Below are 20144 nucleotides of genomic sequence, written 5' to 3'. Positions count from 1 at the left end.
TACCATTGCTCACCTGGAGAGGAAAAATTTAGATCAGTATTGAATGTGGCTTGAGCTTCTTTTAATGCCATTTAGCAGCTGGAAACAAAGAAGGCCCCAGTACCATGTGACAGCTCGCCACAGACCACCAGCAAGCACGCTGCAGACCACTAGTGGTCCACAGGCCATTGTAGTATGCCCTTCATAGACTGCCAATTGATTTCACTGGTAAGAATAGAAGCCAATACAATAGAATATGTATAATTCCCTGTTTTAGTTATTTTATTGCAAGAAAAAAAAATTGAAGAGGTTATAGAAAGAAAAACATATTCTGAGACTAACTCCAGGAGATGCCTTTTCAGGCCAGTCTGTGAGAGGTAGGTACTACGATGAAATCACCTCTGAGTGTAATCAGCCCCATCAGCCACACCTGGGGGTAATCAGCCCCTCATGAAATGAGTTGGGAGTCTCAGCACAGTTCCCTATGGACAGGTGTCAACAGCACACAGTCCAGCAGCACTGTTGCGATGGAGGAGTGAATTCACATGGAAACTGAGCTCCCCTGTTGCCCCAGAGGTGATGCTCCCTGCTGTCTTGGTAGAGTGCCAGGATTGGGAAGTCTGTCTTTGGTGTACCTGCTCTAGGACTAAGCTGAGACCTTTTTAGTTTCCCACACTGTCAGCATGGAGCTTATAAAGCCCCCTAACACATACCCTGCTGTGGAAGGAGAATCTAACCCTTCCATTTAATTTTAGAATGGGGTGGGCTTAATTAACAGATTCCATACATAACACAAAGCCTCTGTCCCCTGGGGAGAGTGACAAAGGGCTAGTTCCTTTGTTTAAATGTGTGTGTGTCTGCTTGGGGCTGCTTCTTTGTACCACAAGCTGGTTAGTGTGGGAAGGAAATCCAAAATGGAGGGCACTCTATTTACCAGAGGAACTCCTCCCTAAGGAAGAACTGTGATAATTAGATATCCTGGTAACTGGCCCCATATCAAGACTTCCATTCTGGGTCTGGTGGCAATCCCTGTGAGTGAGCTCGGGCGAGAGGCCAGCTCGTCAAAGCTTTTGCAGAGCGAGCTCATGTACCATAGATAGGGTCTCCCATATTATTATTTGCTCTTCCCTGGCAACTGTGCCCCCACTTTATGATGACAATCTCATAAGTCTTGTGTGCTGCTCCCAAAGGCTGGGTGCGGGTGTTATTTACCATCCTTTGCTCCCAGTTGCCAATGACAGCATGAAACCACCTTGTGGCAGAACCACATGGGAGACCCAACTTTGGCACTAGCCTTGAGTCTCCATTCCTGGCATTCTGTCCCACAGTAACAATGAGCTACGTGATTTCTGGGCAAAGGCTACTCCAAGAGCTGACTATCAGAGGCATTCATGCTACCAGCCCCGCCAGGTGTCCTAGACAATTAGTAGAGCAGATAAGTTGAGAAAAATCTACTGAATGGAGGGGGCACGTGTAGTTTCCAGAATGGCAGGGTGGGCTTTGGCCACTCTGAAGCCGATGGGAACTTAGCTCAGGCTGGGGAGTTGGAGAAATGGCAAACCCTTGACCAAACCGTGTGAAGGAGCCAGTGAGAAATCTCCTTCGGGGTCCAACTGCCAGGTAGGGCCTGGTCCCTGACACCAGGCTGTCTGTTCCATTTTCTTACCCCTCCCGCAATCAGGAATTAATGTCATATGGCCACAGCTGCCCAATGAGGAGAGACATTTCATTTCAAAGGCTACAGCGGGAAATAAGGGCATGGGATAGGCTAATCCAGATCTGGGGATTTCTCTTCCAGGGAGTTTGGCTGGTACAAGGTTTTCAGACGGGCAATTTCCTGGTTAGCCTTCAGGGCTTGGTTAATGAGGTACTCGCTCTCTTGCCCCACCTCTGCCAGCCGCAGGTCAAATTCAGTCACGGTCTTGTTATCTGACATTCCTTCCAGCAGCTGCTTCCCACCATCCTGGAATCAGAGAGGAGATGGGTGTGAAGTACAGACCAGAGCAGGCTTGCTGCTCCATGTCCCCCAATCCCCAGAGTGCCTTTCACCGGCACTCACCTACTGCCTGCAAGTGGAGTAGAGGAGAAAGGAGTATGTGCATTTCCATCTCACATGTCCTAAGTAGGAGTATGTGACAAAAAGCAAAACATGAGATATCTTATTCCTCAGCAGGAATCTCCTGACTCAAATGTTACTGGCAGGAAAACAGAAAAGGAGTGTAACCTTATGCAGTGCTCACACTAATGGCTCCCTCTGGGTATCATGTCAGCAATTCTCAGGCTCATGGCTGGTTAAGACTGAGATGATAACCTGACAGAGCCATGCCGGTATATCTGGTCACCCATTCATCAGCTCACTGCTAATTAATGTCAATGCCAGCACATTTAAGGGTATCGTTCCTACTCCAGAAAATGTCAAGAGAGGTCCATTCTGATAGCCTCCTTTTCAGAAATGGGGACATCTCTGTCCTGGGGACATCTGTGGTGAGGCAGAGCCTCCCACACAACTGAAGTTCAATCCACTGAGGAAATTCAAGCTGTGACAGAAAATTTGGCAGAGATCTCAGGAGTTCTGGAGCTTTGGGAGGCAGCTCACCTTGGTACCATTACCTCCCTTACCTGTCAACACTCTCCAGGGATTGGACCAACAGACGTTTTCTGGAGGTGTTGAATCCTAGGTATCATCAGTCAATATCTATCAGATACCAAATAAACATGCTGCTCCTACCCTCTGTGACCACTCCTCCCACCCCCAGCCTCCCACTGCCTTTGACCTTCCTGAGAGGGCAGGAAGTGGGAAAGGAAGGGAAGGAGTCTACCTTTGAAATCAACGGGAATGCAGGCACATGACCAAGGCCTGAGTTTGGTGTGCCTCCAGTGGTTTGACCAGGGGCCTGGGAGTCACAGCTTCTTGCCTGGAGTCCCATGTTGGGAAGGAAGTGTATCTAATGGTTACAGCAGGGGGCTGGGAGTTAAGACTCCTAGGTTCTATTTCCAGCTCTACCACTGAACACTGGCACCTCCAGCAAGTCACTTTCTCTCCCTGTGCCTCTGTTTCCTCATATGTAAAATGGAGACAATAATACTGACCAACTTCTCAGTGTGTTTTGGGGTTTCACTAATGAACATCTGCAAAGTGCTTTGAGATCCTTGGATGGAAGGGTTATTATTCCAAAGATAAACCTCAACCCTTTAGAACACCCTTTTCTCCTTGTATTATTCCATTCTAGCTCTTTGCTATTTAGAGGCTAATACAATTAGAACTAATACAATGCTTGCTGTCTTCAAAGCTCTTTAAAAACATTGGCTAATAAATTCTGTCAGCTACCCCATGAGGTGGGCAGACAGGTGCAGTAGGTTTTACTATTTCCATTTTACCAATGGGAAAACTGAGGCACAGAACTTAAAAGTCATTTTCAAACATGGCTGCCTAGATTTAGGATTCTTTATCCACATGTAGCCAACTAAATAGAAGTGACCTGACTTTCTGAGAAGCTGAGCACCAGCAGTGACTTCTGGTGGGCATTCACAAGTCCCATCGTTTTGAAAATCAGGCCACTTGGATTTAGGAGCTGAATTAGGCATGCGGATGTGAAAACTTTGGCCAAAGCCATGTGGTGACTCAGTAGCAGAGCTGAGACTTATGTAAATTCAGCAAGTGAGCCAGTTTTCTAACAATGCTGATCTGAATATCGATACAAGCAGGAGATTATGAGGGCGATGCCTTCGTACCATGACAAAGCCATGACGGTCTCAGAAATATTCCCTGAATTTCCTGGGCCTCTCTTTAACTTGGGAACAAACCTCTCAGTTTCCTAAAGGCCAAATTCACAAAATACAGGTTCAGCTTGAGGGTCTCATTATATATAAAGAGTACAGGGAGTGTGAAACAATTGGGGATACCTTTTTTTAGTGATATTTGCTGTAACCTCAGCTTCTCTGCTGCCAATAATTTATAATACTCAAAGCAAGATCACCTTGGCAGTGTGTGAGATGGAGATAAAGTTGGCTCTTTGGTGAGGGGCAGCAGTTCAGAGACCAAAGAAGCTCTGCATCTGCTTTATGTAAAATCATCCAGACCAGTGGTTCTCAAACTAGGGCCGCCGCTTGTTCAGGGAAAGCCCCTGGCGAGCCAGACCAGTTTGTTTACCTGCCGCATCCGCAGGTTCGGCCGATTGCAGCTCCCACTAGCTGTGGTTCGCCGCTTCAGGCCAATGGGGACTGCAGGAAGGACAGCCAGCACGTCCCTTGGCCCTCGGCCTGCGCCGCTTCTTGCAACCCCCAGTGGCCTGTGGCAGCCAGTGGGAGCCGCAGTCGGCTGAACCTCTCGATGTGGCAGGTAAACAAACCGGCTCAGTCTGTGAGGGGCTTTCCCTGAACAAGTGATGGCCCTAGTTTGAGAACCACTGATCCAGACAGATGCTTAAGTTGGACTGCACTAGCTGCTGTAATGGCAGCAGACTGAAGCAATTTCTCTTTTAGGCACAGAAGCTGCTTACCAGCCCTATGTGGTTGCATGCAAGGTTGATGCTAGTCAGAGCTGTGTTCTGAGCAAGGACCTGGGAGAACAGCGTAGCTGTCGGCTCTGACAACTCGTTGCCTCCCAGATGGATAGATGTCAAGGTGGCATTAGTCAGCAGGGCATGGCCTATTGCCTGGCCGCCCTCGTCCTCAATGCAGTTGATGCGCAGGTTCAGAGAGGTCAGCGTAGAATTCTTGCCTAGGGCATGAGCAATAGCCTGAGCTCCTGGGGCCCGGATCCGGTTATTACACAGGTTGAGAATTTCTAGCTTGCTACGGTTGATCAGCTTGCCAATGGCTCGTGCTCCTCGGTCCCTGATCAGATTATGGGACAAGTCCAGCTCCACCAAGCATGGGTGATCTAACAAATTCCGTATCAGCACCCGAGTCTTTTCGTCATCCACTTTGCTCCGGCACAGCTTGAAGACCTGTGGGAGAAAAATATGGTTATGCTTGTTGGCACAGCAACTGCCATCATTTTGGAAGTGATTTTCAAAAAGCCTAAATGAGTTAGGTGCACAAGTTCAATTGAAAGTCAAAAGGGAACTCGGCACCTAGTCTCCATAGAGAGCAATGCCAAATCCACCTTAACTTCAAATTTAACAGCCTCTGTTTGACCTCTAACTGAAATATAACAACATACTGTCTTCAGGTGCACAAGAAATGACATGTTCCCCACAAGGGAACCTTGCAGTCGCAAAAGGGCCCCACAATGAGATCTCTGTGGCCACAGAAGAGCTCATTTCACCTAATGGTGGAAGGCAGTTGCAGAACCTGTCAATCCATCCAGAGAGGGAGGGGTCAGATTATTCTACCTTTTCTCTGAATTGTGATGTGTCAATTAGTTAAATTCCGGAATTAGTTAAACTCTAGAATAGGGTTCGCAGGGAGGCTGTGGAATCCCCGTCATTGGAGGTTTTTCAGAACAGGCTGGACAAACACCTGTCAGGGATGGCTTAAATTTACCCGGTCCTGCCTCAGCACAGGGGACTGGACTTGACCTCTTGAGATTTCTCCCAGCCCTACATGTCTATGATTTTGTGGGGCAGAATTTCTGTAGTGGAATAACCACTGAGCTGAGGGCTTTGCTATTGTCCAGAGAGAAACATCCTCTGTGCCGGGAGTTCTAACACCGCCCCACAGTGTTTTGGGGTGTCTGTGCTGCTGGGTGACATCCTGTCACATTTTCTTTGTTAAGCAACATATTGCATGTTTCTGCTCATAAAAGTTAAGAGACTGGCCTAACAGAGACTGGTTCCCTTTGCTTATCCCCATCCAGGATTATGCAGGGAGGTGCAACAGGACTGCTCCTTCTGTCCTGATCTACAGAGAACACATTTTATATGGGGGGAGGGGGTTACTCACGTTAATAAGATGCAGGCTTTACTCAACCTCACACAACACGTGATAACAAACAGCACCTAGCAGGATATTAAATTACACGCCACCTAGTTAGTCTCATTTCAAACATGAAGTTAGACAGGTACTGCAAAGGGGAAAGGCCCTGCCCTTAGCTAGCAGACAGCCTGGCTTGAGGGGGAAAGGACACGTCACATCTTGACTTTCCACTAACTTGGCCAAATTCAAGCCTGGTGCAAGCAGCCCTATCAATTTCAACAGATACAGACCTGCTTATACAATGTTGCCCATTGTGTGGCATCAAATGCATTTCAAATGCTCTACCAGTTTGTGTGATTTGGCTGTGGCCCCTACATATTGCAGTGAATTGCAGCCTATGAATATATTTAGGCACCTAATTAGAAAGTTTGTCTAAGACAGTCAAATTATTTGAGTCAAACATTTGAAAGCCACCCACTGGAGTGGGAAGACTAATGGTGAGCAGCAGGTAAAACTGGACTCTTGGCTCTTTGCAAGGGTATTCTGCCCTGTTTTAGCTTATCCTTTAAAACATCAATGTTAAAAAATCCGTTTGGGCAAGTTACTTTCAAGGCGTGGCACTTCTTGAACGCATTGGCCAGAGAGCAACAGTCCTGATAGGTGAAGTCAAAGAGGCTCCACTCGAAGTTCATGCCACAGTCTTTCACACCATACGTCAGATGCAGCTCTTCTAGGTGAGAGAGGGCAGCAGTGAGCACTCCTAGGTCATAGTGATGCATGCACAATTCATCGACCCCAACATCACTTCCAGAATCGGACATGTCATCCTCTTCCTTGTTCTGATCCAGCTTCACTGGTGGGAGGAACTGATCGATTTCCAGCTTCCTCACATACTCCTTGCAGAGCGGGATGACCTCCAGGACTTGATTGGGGTCGGTTGTGTTAGGGATGAAGTACTTCAGGATGCTCTCCAGGTGGCGTTCAAAGAACATCCGTTTCCAGCTGCCCCCATAGCGGGAGACATCACACACTGCCCAGCGCTCCGTACAGCACCTCTTCCAGTAGCCTTCGTCGCTGATCAGGTTGGCAGTCACTGTGAGGGGCAGACCTGTGGAAATCCTGTCCAGCACCTTCCTTTGGTGTTCTGGCAGGAGACGGTCCACAATAGGATTCTCTGTAGGGAATAAAGAAGAGGAGAGGTTACTCCCCAAAAGCATTCTGAATCTGAGAGGGGAGGTATGTTCACTAATCCAATCCCCCTAGAAATATCATGGTGAGTAATATTCTAACCCAGACCTATTGACAGAAGGTTTTTTACCATTTGGCAATCATTGATTTTATATGCTGTTTGGGAACAGCATCTGTTAACTTATGCTCCCTTCTGCTGCTTCCATAGTACCACGCTACAAAAATATTGTCGGTCCTACATAAACTGTGGCTAGCGATTTTGTGTTTTTATTTCTAGGTGGTGGACTTCTTGTTGTCTAAGCAGATATTTAATGGAAAATTCTGCTCTAGGACACCAAGATAAATCCAGAATAACATCACTAATGTGAATGGAGTTGCTCCGGATTTACACCAGTATACGTCACAGCAGAATTTGGCTCGTTGTTTGGAGAACTTCTCTAGAGGATTATAACCTTTTAAAGGAGAACATTTTGGGTCTGGGCCCTTTAAATGTTCTTTATAAAACTTCTCTTGCCTTTGCACTTTTGTATCCTCTGCTAAAAGAGTTACCCACTTTTTGCCCACCAAGCCCTCCCTATCTCCTCCTTCAAGCCTACCTTATTCAGAAAAACGTTCCCTTCTCCTCCAGTAATCTCTCTTCACCCCTCTGCCCTGAACCTCTGTCCTCTCTCTCAGCTCATCTCACTGACACTGGAAGCTCTTTGGGGCAGGGAATTTCTGCAGAGTGCTATATACGCTTACAGGACTATACACCTGATTTGTATTCACTATCATACCATGATGGAATCACAGAGACGAGAAACAGAGAGACCTGTCTGCACATGGAAAATCTTATTCTGAGAAGCAAAGCTGCGTTCCTACTTTCTCTCTCTTCCTGGCAGTCTCTCTACTAAAGATATCTACAGAAGAAGAGCACTGTGGCTTTGCTTGGAGATTTCTTCCAGTATTCCCTCCATTTCCTCCCACACACTAACATCCTCACACTGCAGTGACCTTCGCTTAGACAAACCCTTTCTGAGGCCTTCAATGCCACTTTTCTGAGTCAGACAGAGAGCAGCACTGAGGATCAGAGGAAGTTACTGCTTTTCCTCCCCAGTCTCACTGGGCTCCCAGACCCAGGCAGCTTGGGACCCAAACTCTGAACCCTGACCTGGCAGCATGCTAGACTAGCAGCTTGCTATTTCGTAGCAGTTCATCTGGTCCAGATGCACACAGTCCACCTGAAGATGTCACCATTCTTGGGTTGTCACATCACAGCTGACAGCTGTGGAAATGTTAGTGAAATCGTAAGTTTATATCCCACTCCCACGCCCTTCATACATTACTTGTATTCTTTAACTGGGGCAAGGAATAGTTCTACCTCTGTCTGTACAGCACCCAGCACACTGGGACCCATCCTGACTGGGCCCCTGGGTGGTACTGTAATGTGCCAGATGACGAAGAGCAGAGAAATCTGACTTCAGTGGTCAGGGTAAAAGCTGATATAGTGAGTCCGAGCAGGGCATGGAGGGAAATTGAGGCGCACCCCAACAGATAGGATGGGCTGAGCTCAGAACACCTTCTCGCTCTGTGTAGTAGTCTCAGTGGGCCAAATTCACCCCCCATGTAACTCAATGGAAACCACTGCAATGGAGTTATATAGACACATCTAGCTATTGAGCAGCAGGAGAGATTTTTTTCCTCTGTCCACTCTCTTTCCCTTTCTTTGACACTCAGCAGGATGGACAACCCCGTGCAAGCCTGCTCCACAACCCAAGGTAGAACAATGCGGTGCACAGGACTGCTGTGGGGAAGGGACCATGGCTTACTTTCAAAGTTGCTGATGATGTGCTGGAGGCAGAGCTCACTGAGGTGTGGAACAATGGCCAGTGACCACTCAGGATCCTCAGCAATGATCCGTCGCATACGTCGGGGATTGGCTGCAGGGTTCGCCACTGATGTTTTCAATGGGGGAGAGGCCATGTTCGTGTCTCCAGAAACTGGCTCCTGCATCTTAATGTGCTAGTCTGACCCTACCCCCTTAGATGAAATAGAAGGAAAGTCTGCATCAGGACAGTATCACCAGCACATTTCCAGCCAAGGTTCCTGGGGAAAAAAAGACAGTTTAAGAAAGGGCAAACAACTGGAGCCTCTCACTGGTGCTAATAAAAACAACAACAACAAAATGTTGGCACTCCCATGACATCACTCTGCACACCATCACTCTGCTCACTTTGGATACCCTTTTCTGCTACCCTTTGTCTGTCTTGTCTATAGACTCATAGACTTTAAGGTCAGAAGGGACCATTATGGTCATCTAGTCTGACCTCCTGCTCAATGCAGGCCACAGAATCTCACCCACCTACTTCTGTAACAAACCTTTAACCTATGACTGAGTTATTAAAGTCCTCAAATTGTGGTTTGAAGACCTCAAGCTGCAGAGAATCCTCCAGCAAGTGACCCGTGCCCCATGCTGCAGAGGAAGGCGAAAAACCTCCAGGGCCTCTGCCAATCTGCCCTGGAGGAAAATTCCTTCCCGACCCCAAATATGGTGATCAGTTAAACCCTGAGCATGTGGGCAAGACTCACCAGCCAGCACCCAGGAAAGAATTCTCTGTAGTAACTCAGATCCCACCCCATCTAACATCCCATCACAGACCACTGGGCATACTTACCTGCTGATAATCAAAGATCAATTGTCAAATTAATTGCCAAAATTAGGCTATCCCATCATACCATCCCCTCCATAAACTTATCAAGCTTAGTCTTAAAGCCAGATATGTCTTTTGCCCCCACTACTCCCCTTGGAAGGCTGTTCCAGAACTTCACTCCTCTAATGGTTAGAAACCGTCGTCTAATTTCAAGTCTAAACTTCCTAGTGTCCAGTTTATATCCATTTGTTCTTGTGTCCACATTGGTACTAAGCTTTCCTCTCCCTCCCTAATATTTATCCCTCTGATATATTTATAAAGAGCAATCATATCCCCCCTCAACCTTCTTTTGGTTAGGCTAAACAAGCCAAGCTCTTTGAGTCTCCTTTCATAAGACAGGTTTTCCATTCCTCGGATCATCCTAGTAGCCCGTCTCTGAACCTGTTCCAGTTTGAATTCATCCTTCTTAAACATGGGAGACCAGAACTGCACACAGTATTCCAGATGAGGTCTCACCAGTGCCTTATAACACGGTACTAACACCTCCTTATCTTTGTTGGAAATACCTCGCCTGATGCATCCTAAAACTGCATTAGCTTTTTTAACGGCCATATCACATTGGCAGCTCATAGTCATCCTGTGATCAACCAATACTCTGAGGTCCTTCTCCTCCTCTGTTACTTCCAACTGATGCGTCCCCAATTTATAACAAAAATTCTTGTTATTAATCCCTAAATGCATGACTCCAGTTTACAAGGTCTATTTTAGATTGCAAGCTCTTCAGGGCAGGGACTTTCTACTGCTCTTATGTTTATACAGCCCCTAGCACAATGGGGGCATTGTATAATAAACATAATAAATAATACAATGGTATTGCTATGAAGAGCTATTAATGCTTTTTAGAGGTTGAAGCTCATTGCAACTGTATTAACTTATATCTGCAATTTTTTCACTGTCCTTCCCCATTGCCTTCTATCCGAGGATTTCGGTGCTCTTTACGAACATTTGTTAACTGGAGCTTCAACACCCCTGTGAGCGGAGTCAGTGTGATGGGGCAGATAGGCCCCACATCAGCAACAAGGAGGTAAAGGAGAGCCTGTGGACCTAGCTGACCTCACCTTGCTACACCTGCAGCCAATGTCAGTCTTTCTGAGCCTGTTATCCCATCCATCAAATGGAACTGGAATCGAATAGACTGCCAGTCCCCTCCTCTACCCACTATGTCTCTAAAGACCAACACTCTCTTTTTTCCCTTTTGAGGGTCAAATTTGCCAGTTTCCTTTCCCCTGTGCCACCATAGCTCTCAGCCATGTGTGTGACAGAACCTTGTAAAGAGTAATGCAGAAACCCTCGGTGAGGGACATGACAAAGAACAGACTAGGAAACAAGGCAGCTTCATTTCTCTAAGATGGATACTCCTGTCTCCCTTTCTCAAATCAGCATTGCCAATGGCAGTAATCTGTACTAATGGACGGTTTAGATTTGTGGGGGTCTAAGACGAGTGACATACCTTGTATTCAGGAGCTGAGAGATAGGTCCAGATCTTTATTTACACTGCAGAGCCCAGTTTGACATGGAACTTAAGGCTACTCTAGAAACGAGCACTAGACAATGACAAGATGTTCATCCAAAACGACCCTCCAATAATATCCTACAAAGAAGCCTGCAGCCACGTAGAATCATACACCACAATGTCCCTCCCCGCACATCTCTGCTGAGCAGTGCTTTGATCCCACGCATCATCTTCCCTTAAAGGGAGAGAGGCAGATGCTGCTACACAGATCAAGCTCATTATTTCTTTTCCCTTTGTGAGACTGCTCCATTTTCCTTTACAGCGCTGATATGTGCTGGCTCAGTCAGTACTACTCCCTGTTTCTTTGAAACCTTTGTAGTAGGTTTTGACAGTCCCCCATACCCCAAACTGTCTGTGAACATTATTATAAAACAACCTGCTAAGAAGGAAGAGAGGAGCTCTATCAAATGCTAAGAAGAACTAGAGAAGCAAAGAGGAACGATTCATGTTGTATTGCAGAGACTGTCAGCAAAGGCTTCTTCATATGTATTCACAGCACACAGCAGGTACTGCAGGACAGTGACCCACTAATATGCTGGTGGGGAATTGGAGATGAGGGATAAGGTTATGGCAGATAGTTATTGGGCTTTAGAATCATCAACTTTGAGATCAGAAGGGAGCATCTAGTCTGACCTCCTGCACGTTGCACTCCTGAAACAGAGCCCTAACCTCTGGCTGAGTTACTGAAGTCCTCAAATCATGGTTTAAAGACTTTAAGTTACAGAGAACCCACCATTTACACTAGTTTAAACCTGCAAGTGACCCGTGCCCCATGCTGCAGAGGAAGGCAAAATAACCCCCGGGGTCTCTGCCAATCTGACCTGGGTGAAAATTCCTTCCCCACTCCCAAAATGGCAATCAGACCCTGAGCATGTGGGCAAGACCCACCAGGCAGATACCTGGGAAAGAATTCTCTAGTAACTCAGAGCCCTCCCCAGCTAGTGTCCCATCTCCGGTCGTTGGGGATTTTTGCTACTGACAGTCACCGATGGACCACATGCCATTGTAGGCAGTCCCATCATACCAGCCCCTCCATAAACTTATCAAGCTGAGTCTTGAAGCCAGTTAGGTTTTTTGCCACTGTTGCTCCTCTCAGAAGGTGGTTCTAGAACTTCATCCCTCTGATGGGTAGAAACCTTTGTCTAATTTCAAGCCTAAACTTGTTGATGGCCAGTTTATAGCTTTGGTGGTTACAGAGGAGGAGAGAAGATAGAGGGCAGCCTAAGATGGTGGGGAGGTCAGGTTTCCTGGTATGGAGGGGGAAATTAGCATGGGGATGACTATGGAAATGGCAGTGAAAAGGCTGAAAGGAGGAGGGACGTACACCTAGGAGGAAGGGAAACCACCCTATAAGGGGGTGAGGGGAAATTGGGGGAGGCAGCCAGAACATTCAGAAATGAAGAGTAAGCAGTGGTGAAACAGAACTATTTCTTCAACGGGCTCTGAATACACAGAGGAAGTTTCCAAGGGTGTTCAGAGACAGCTAACAAGAACTGTGGGGAAACAGAGAAGGGGCCAGATTCTCAGCTGGCATAAATCAGCGTAGCTTCTTGTCTGTAATGGATTTACGCCACCTGAAAATCTGGGGTTAGGGACTGAAGAACTCCAGTGGCATTGATAGCACGTTAAAGAGGACACGCTATTGGGACAAGTGACCTTTCTCCACCTAGTGCTTTCTTAAAGGTGTCAGGTGCTTCTGCACTTCCTAAGCCAGTTGCAGTTCCCTGTGGCTACTGACAGCTTTCCTTACATTTCTGGAGCAGTCCCAGAAAGGCTGGCACTTAGAAACTGCAGCACAGCATAGATGGCGTGGGGTTACTTCAGGGTCATGTCCCAGAAAATGGTTTGAGTGTCAGTTTACTGATGGCACAGTGACTATGTGGAATGATTTTAGAGACCAAGTACATGAAGCCACATGGCATATTCCATTTCCAGGGCAATGAAATGAGGGAAAGGTGTAATTCCCAAGTCCCTCATTAGGTAATATGCATCCTGCACTAATCAATAAATAGATCATTGTAATCTGTGAAGTTTGTAACCTAGTCTAACAGACATTTAAAAAACAAACGACACCATCCCCAAGATACCAGCACCAATCCCTCACGTGACCACATGACCAAATTGTTTTCACCTTGTCCTCCCAATGCTACAGCACCTCCTTTAACTTATGCTTGCAAACTCTTGCAAAATCCTTGGGACAGGAACACTGTCTTTCTTTGGTTTTGTAAAGCACGATGTAAGTAACTAAATAATAACCAGCCAAGAGTGTCCGAATTGCAGTCTGTAGGCCAAATCAGGGGCGGCGGAATGGCAGGCGGTTAGCGCCCACACAATGGAAATATTGTGGGGCCTGATCTATGTTTCCAGCCCTACAAGTCATTCCCTGTACACTGTGTGCATACGTGCAGAGCAGAGGCGCTGAAGCAGCTGCTGCGGTGCTGAGGAGCAGGTAGGTACTACATCCTGTCCTCTCTCTCACACCCCAAGTATTACCTGCTGCCCATGATGCAGAGCATCCTCCTTGACTCCCCTTCCTGTCCCTCACACCCTGGCCTCCCCCTGTCACCTCTGACTCTTCCCACTCCCCATGCAGAAGCACCTCCATCCTCATTCAAAGTAGCTTCTGCTGCCTCTGGGCCAAATGCAGTACATAACAGATTTAACAGAGCTGTGGTCTGTGGAAACTATGCCCCAGGATGCTATGTTCTGCTTTGATCTGAGTGGTGACGTAAATTAAATAGATCTTGGGTCTGTCTCATTGGGAAAAGAGATTAAGGTTAGCTCGGGGTTAGCTAACACATGTTATCTAAACCTAACCTCAGACTCTTTTCCTAATCTAGACAAATCCCACATGTGATGCTGCACAGTACTAACCATACAGCCACTAGACTGGACCCCTATGGTTCTATCATTGGTTCTATGCAAACTATGTTTCTCTCTTGCGCTCTGTTTCCAGTTCTCCATTGTTCCTACTTAGAATTCAGTGTGAACATGAATATAGCAGGAGCGAGGTTGTTATGGGGTGATAACTATTCCACAAAGGCGCCTGAATCAACTCAAAGGCTCCAAGGTGTTGCAGAGTGCCAAGTCTGACGCTGAGTCATTAATCACACTGAATCAATTCACACAACCTTTGGCATGATAATCATATACCCCAGCTCCTGTTCAACGGCATGGTTTTCTGGATGCTTCCAGTCCAGACACAAATCAGTTAATGAAATGGCTTCTTTCACTGATTTGGGCTCATGTACCCCTATATCTTGGCTTTAGGAATCTGAGACAGAAAACTATAGCTGATGTGGCAAACAAATTCCAGAAGCTGAGTTTGTCTCTCATATGTTTAAACATTGGATGGATGGATGGATGGATGGACAGATAAATACTGAAAAGCAAATTACAACTTCTTCACTGCAGAGGATGTGAGGGAGATTCCCACACCTGAGCCATTCTTTTTAGATGACAAAGCAGAGGATCTGCCCCAGATTGAGGTGTCAATAGAAATGTTTTGAAACAAATGTATAAATTAAAGAATAATATGTCTCCCGGACCAGATGCTATTCACCAGAGTTCTGAAGGAGCTCAAATATGAAATGGTGGAACTCCGAACTTGGTATATAACCTATTGCATAAATCAGCCTCTGTAGCGGATGACTGGTGGATAACTAATGTAACGCTGATTTTTAAAGAAGGCTCCAGAGGTGATCCTGGCAATTACAAGCTGGTAAGCATAACTTCAATACCAGGCAAACTGGTTGAAACTATAGCAAAGAACAGAACGATCAGACATACAGATGAACACCTACATTGGGGAAGAGTCAACATGGCTTTTGTAAAGGGAAATCATGCCTCACCAATCTATTAGAATTCTTTGAAGGTGTCATCAAACATGTGGACAAGGATGATCCAGTTGATATAGTGTATCTGGACTTTCAGAAAGCCTTTGACAAGGTCCCTCACTAAAGGCTCTTAAGCAAAGTAAGCTGTCATGGGATAAGAGGGAAGGTCCCCTCATGGCTCAGTATCTGGTTAAAAGATAGGAAACAAAGAGTAGGAATAAATGGTCAGTTTTCACAGTGGAGAGAGGTAAATAGCAGGGTCCCCCAAAGATCTGCACTGGTGCCAGTGCTGTTCAACATATTCAAAAATGATCTGGAAAAAGGGGTAAACGGTGATGACACAAAGTTTGCAGATGACACAAAATGAAGATAGTTAAGTCCAAAGCTGACTGTGAAGAAGTTACAAAGGGATCTCTCAAAACTGGGTGATTGGGCAACAAAATGGCAGATGAAATTCAATGTTGATAAAGTGCAAAGTAATGCACATTGGAAAATATAATCCCAACTATACGCATACAATGAATGGTCTAAAATTAGCTGTTACCACTTAAGAAAAAGATCTTGGCGTCATCATGGTTAGTTCTCTGAAAACATCTGCTCAATGTGCAATGGCAGTCAAAAAGCTAACAGAACATTAGGAATCATTAGGAAAGGGATAGATAATAAGACAGAAAATACCATGACACTGTATATATCCATGGTACGCCCAGAGCTTGAATTCTGCATGCAGTTCTGGTCACCTTGTGTTAAAAATTACACACCTGAGCCATTCTTTTTAGATGACAAAGCAGAGGATCTGCCCCAGATTGAGGTGTTATTAGAATTGGAAGAAGTTCAGAGAAGGGCAACAAATATGATTAGGGATATGGAACAGCTTCCATAGGAGGAGAAATTAAAAAAACAGTGACTGTTCGTCTTAGAAAAGAGATCACTGAGGGGGAATATGATAGAGGTCTATAAAATCATCAGTGGTGTGGAGAAAGTAAATAAGGAAGTGTTATTTACCCCTTCAGATAACACAAGAACTAGGGGTCACCCAATGAAATTAATAGGCAGCACTTCTTCACACAACGCACAGTTAGTCTGTGGAACTCATTGTCAGGAGACATTGTGAAAGCCAAAAATATAACTGCGTTCAAAAAATAATTAGATAAGTTCATGGAGGGTAGGTCCCATCACAACATTATCAATAAGCCAAGAATAGTCAATAAAAGTAATACATGCTCCTTTCCACCTACTCTACACTTAAATGATATGCAGTGAAATTGGACATGTAGTAAATTCCCAATCTATTTTACTTATGCACAGATCAAGGCAATTTGCCTTTCTGCATAAAACTACTACAAAAAACCCTATTTCCTCTGGTGGTAAAGAATTCCACCCAGTGATTCCAGGTTAGATTGCTAACATTCTAGCTTCTTCACGGCATGAAGTAAGAAATAAGGAGGTCTGCTCAAAGAGAAAGGTTTCTGGCTTTTGTGGCTAATCCAATGCCACTGAAGTCAATGTAAAGAATCCCATTGACTTCACAGGGCCCCCTGACAGCAATAAGTCAGTCCAAGAAATGGATTAAACATAAAGCCTCTGTCAGCACTAGAGCTCGTAAATGTATCAAACTATTTCAAACACAGTTACAGCCCAATAGAGTTTGCACTCACATCTAGGCCCTGTCTACCCAGAATTTTAGAGACTTTGCTCATCACTGTTCTAGCATTGTGTAAACACTGGCTAAGATGCAGGTGTTTTTACTATCACAATATCTAGATCTGCTCTGAGCAGGGCTGGATGACAATAGTAAATACACCTGCTCTGTCTAGCATTCTCACCACTGCTGCCACCAGTGTAGATCCACCAGTGGTGAATTAGGGGAGCCATTTTTGTCAATGTATGTTATATTTGTATTAAGTAACTATGTAGTTGACTTCTGTGGGGTAATGTGTAATGCATGGCTCTCCATTTTTTATACACTCACATGCACGCCCATACATACCGGACAAGGAAAATGTGCTAGCTACAGTCATGTTGGAAAACAGCTGTCAAGTTCAGATCTGGCAGAACTAGCTTTGCCATCCATTTGCTAACATGGTTATTTATGTGAACAGTACAACAAACTATGCCAGAGACAAAATTATCTTCTCTCTCTCCTTTTACTTAAGGTGCCCTGAGTCATCACCAACATATCAGACACTCCTCAGTGATGGGAGTCGTCGTGTTTATGAAGTAAAACCTCAAGAAAGGTAGCTGCTCGGGAATTAACCACCACCCGTGACAACACTTGCCAATCAGCAGTGGCTGGCAGGGTCTTGTCAACTCTTGAAGGGGCACTTTATGTGGCAGTAATTGTGAGAAAGATGACATCCAAGATGGGAATACACAGATAGATGGAGTCAAGAGAGGTAAGGAGAATATCCAGCCACTTCCAAAAACGTCAGTGCTTGCTCATCCAAGTCAAGTCTAGCTCTAGCAACGTCCTGAACTAGCAGTGACTTGATCCTCTCTCCTCTCCATCAAGCTGTTCTCTAGACTCCCAATAAAAATTAACTGGTTACTTAATTTTAATAATTCAAACAATACTTTGCCCTCCTTTAGCTCCTTCCATCCGAGGATCTCAATGTACTTTACAATCAGTTAATTTAATCCCCCATTGAGGTAGGCCAAATAATTCCGGATTTTACAGTTGGAGACAATGGGGTACAGAGACTTGCCTGGGTCATACAGGAAGCCCATGACAATACTATGAATAGAACTTATTTCTAAATTCCCAGGCCTTTGCTTTCACAGCCAGAACATGATCCCTTCCCCTCACTAATGACTTTCTGGCATTCCTTTCTATATTGTAAATGTCAGGGTCCTTAAAGGTGAACTGAAGGGCTTTCTAACTGCCAAGATCTAACTTCAAGCCCTCTTAGTTCTGTTTCTCCTATAACTGCAGATAGCATTACTAGCACCAGAAGTTGAAAAATGCTATTTTAGGAGTTAGTGATGTGATCAGCTCCAGCAGAGGAAAAAAGAAACTGAGGGCCTCAATGCAGATTTTGGGAAGTAAGCAAAGGCAGAAATGATTTTCAAATCAAGTGTTTTAAAAAGTATTCTCCCTAAGTTCTTACACTGAGCCATGTCCATGGTATCGGAGTCTCAATTTACAGCAGAACCTCACTAATTTGTACTAATGACAGGCCCATGTGTGATTACCAAATGTTGCAAATTAAAGAGTAGGCAACCAATGTAATTTTAAGAAATCGTACTTAAAGCATCACATAATATGCTTTATCATGCCTAGAGTGACCAGACAGCAAATGTAAAAAATTGGGATGGGGGGTAATAGGAGCCTATATAAGAAAAAGACCCCAAATCGGGACTGTCCCTATAAAATCAGGACATGTGGTCACCCTAGTCATATCTTTTGACAAGCATAATTTAGTACTGATTAATAAGGGTAATATGCCAGAGCATGCTAGTATACTGACTGTGGTATATTTGGTAAAAGAAATGATGTCTTAGTAATAGACCTCACTACAGCGTGACCTCTTCTGTTAAACACCCACTGAAAGTTGGGATGAGAGCAGTTGGGGAGTTTTAAATGACAAGTATTGAGTTTGTGAATTAACAGACTCTGGGAGGTCATTATTGCATAAGCATTTGGCAGTGTGCTCCAGACACAAACAGGCAGCCCCTGTCCAAGGAGTTGACAACACAAAGCCCCCATATTTCTCTACGTGAGAAGAAACTCCCTAAATTTCCTCTGTAAGGAATTGCTCAGTGGGCTGAGGTGGAGGGGGGGGGGGGGCAGCCGCAACCATCCCTGGCTCCCCTCCAGAGCCACATGGACTTCTAGGCATTCACTGCAGGGTGGAGCCTTCTGCCCACAGGCTTTGTACCCGTGCGCCGGCTCTAGGGCCCATTCCCTGCCCAACGCAGCGCTAGCTCCCGGGCAGGGACGTCACCCCGACCGCTGGAGACGCCTGGCCGGGGCGGCCCCCCGAGTAATGCTAATACACGCGCTGCTCTTCCTCTCCCCGCGCCCCTGGCTCCGGAGGCTCCCGCCCAGCCAGGCCGGCCCCAGCCGCTCACCGTCTCCCGCCGCCTCGGCCCCGCTCCGCCCCGCCTGGCCTGGCCTGGCAGGCAGGACCCGGCCGCGGTTGCTAGGGAAGCGGCCCGTTGTCAAGGGCGGGGCCGGGGAGGGATTCCGAGGCCGGAAGCGAGGCGGGGGCGAGGCCAGTCCCGGCGTTCGGGGGCTCGTGCTCTCCGTGGGGTGCCCCCTTCGTGCCGTGCCAAGGGGCGGAGGGACCCCCCCCCGCCCCAGAGCCATGCACGGGTCTGTTCAGCGGCCCCGTAGGAGGGGGGGGGTCACCCCGCGCGCCCCAACATTTGCAGCAATCAGCAGCCCCGGCGGCACAATCCCTGGCCCAGGCCTCGGCTACACACACAAGCTGCCCGGCTTACACTGTCCCGGGGCAGCTAGAGCAATACAGCCCCCAGTGTGGTCCGGTGTAAAGAGGCTCACAGTGCTAATAGGGTTGTCAGACGTAAAAAAAAACCCTGAGATATCTGGGCTGAGCCTCACCCCATGCACTGGCCAGCTGGCAGCGCCTGCGGAGCTCCCTGGTGGATTTCCTGAGACAACTACATCAAAAAAGGGGAGATCCTGGGAAAAACCTGGACAGGTGGCAACCCTAACCAGTATAGCTATGCCCATTCAGGAAGGGGAATAAACTACGCTAGTACAAGGTAGCTTTATATTAATATAACAGTGTTAACACTAGGAGCATATTGGTACAACAATAGCACTAAAAAAATGGCATCCCAAACCAACACAGTTATACCTGTATAAAAGCTGTGTGTAGAGCAGGCCTTAGCCCTGGTCTACAGGACAAACATGTCAGTATAACTATGTCGCTCAGATGTGTGGAAAATCTGCACCCAGAGTGACACAGTTATACTGACTTAACTCCCAGTGTAAACAGTGTTATGTTGGTGGGAAGGCTTCTCCTGTCAACCTAGTTACTGCCTCTCCAGGAGGGACATGGAGTATCTATACTGATGGGAGAAGCTCTCCGATTGGTGTGTTTCCTCACTAAG

General features: G+C 46.3%; 1 protein-coding gene across 1 annotated transcript; it reads right to left on the bottom strand.

Moving 5' to 3' along the window:
- Positions 1–234: 234 nt before the first annotated feature.
- TCTE1 (t-complex-associated-testis-expressed 1) lies at positions 235–19254 on the bottom strand. Its single transcript, XM_039530449.1, has 5 exons — positions 19137–19254; positions 8835–9111; positions 6444–7012; positions 4479–4928; positions 235–1942 (listed from the first exon to the last, which is right to left on the bottom strand). The coding sequence occupies exons 2-5, from the start codon at positions 9016–9018 to the stop codon at positions 1748–1750; spliced, it is 1398 nt and encodes a 465-aa protein (XP_039386383.1). The 5' UTR covers positions 9019–9111; positions 19137–19254; the 3' UTR covers positions 235–1747.
- Between the last annotated feature and the right edge of the window lie 890 nt (positions 19255–20144).

This window comes from Mauremys reevesii, linkage group 3, assembly GCF_016161935.1.
Source record: "Mauremys reevesii isolate NIE-2019 linkage group 3, ASM1616193v1, whole genome shotgun sequence".
NCBI classification, from domain to species: Eukaryota; Metazoa; Chordata; order Testudines; family Geoemydidae; genus Mauremys; species Mauremys reevesii.
The sequence above is the reverse complement of the archived record's forward strand: the minus strand, read 5'-3'. Positions and strand labels throughout refer to the sequence as shown.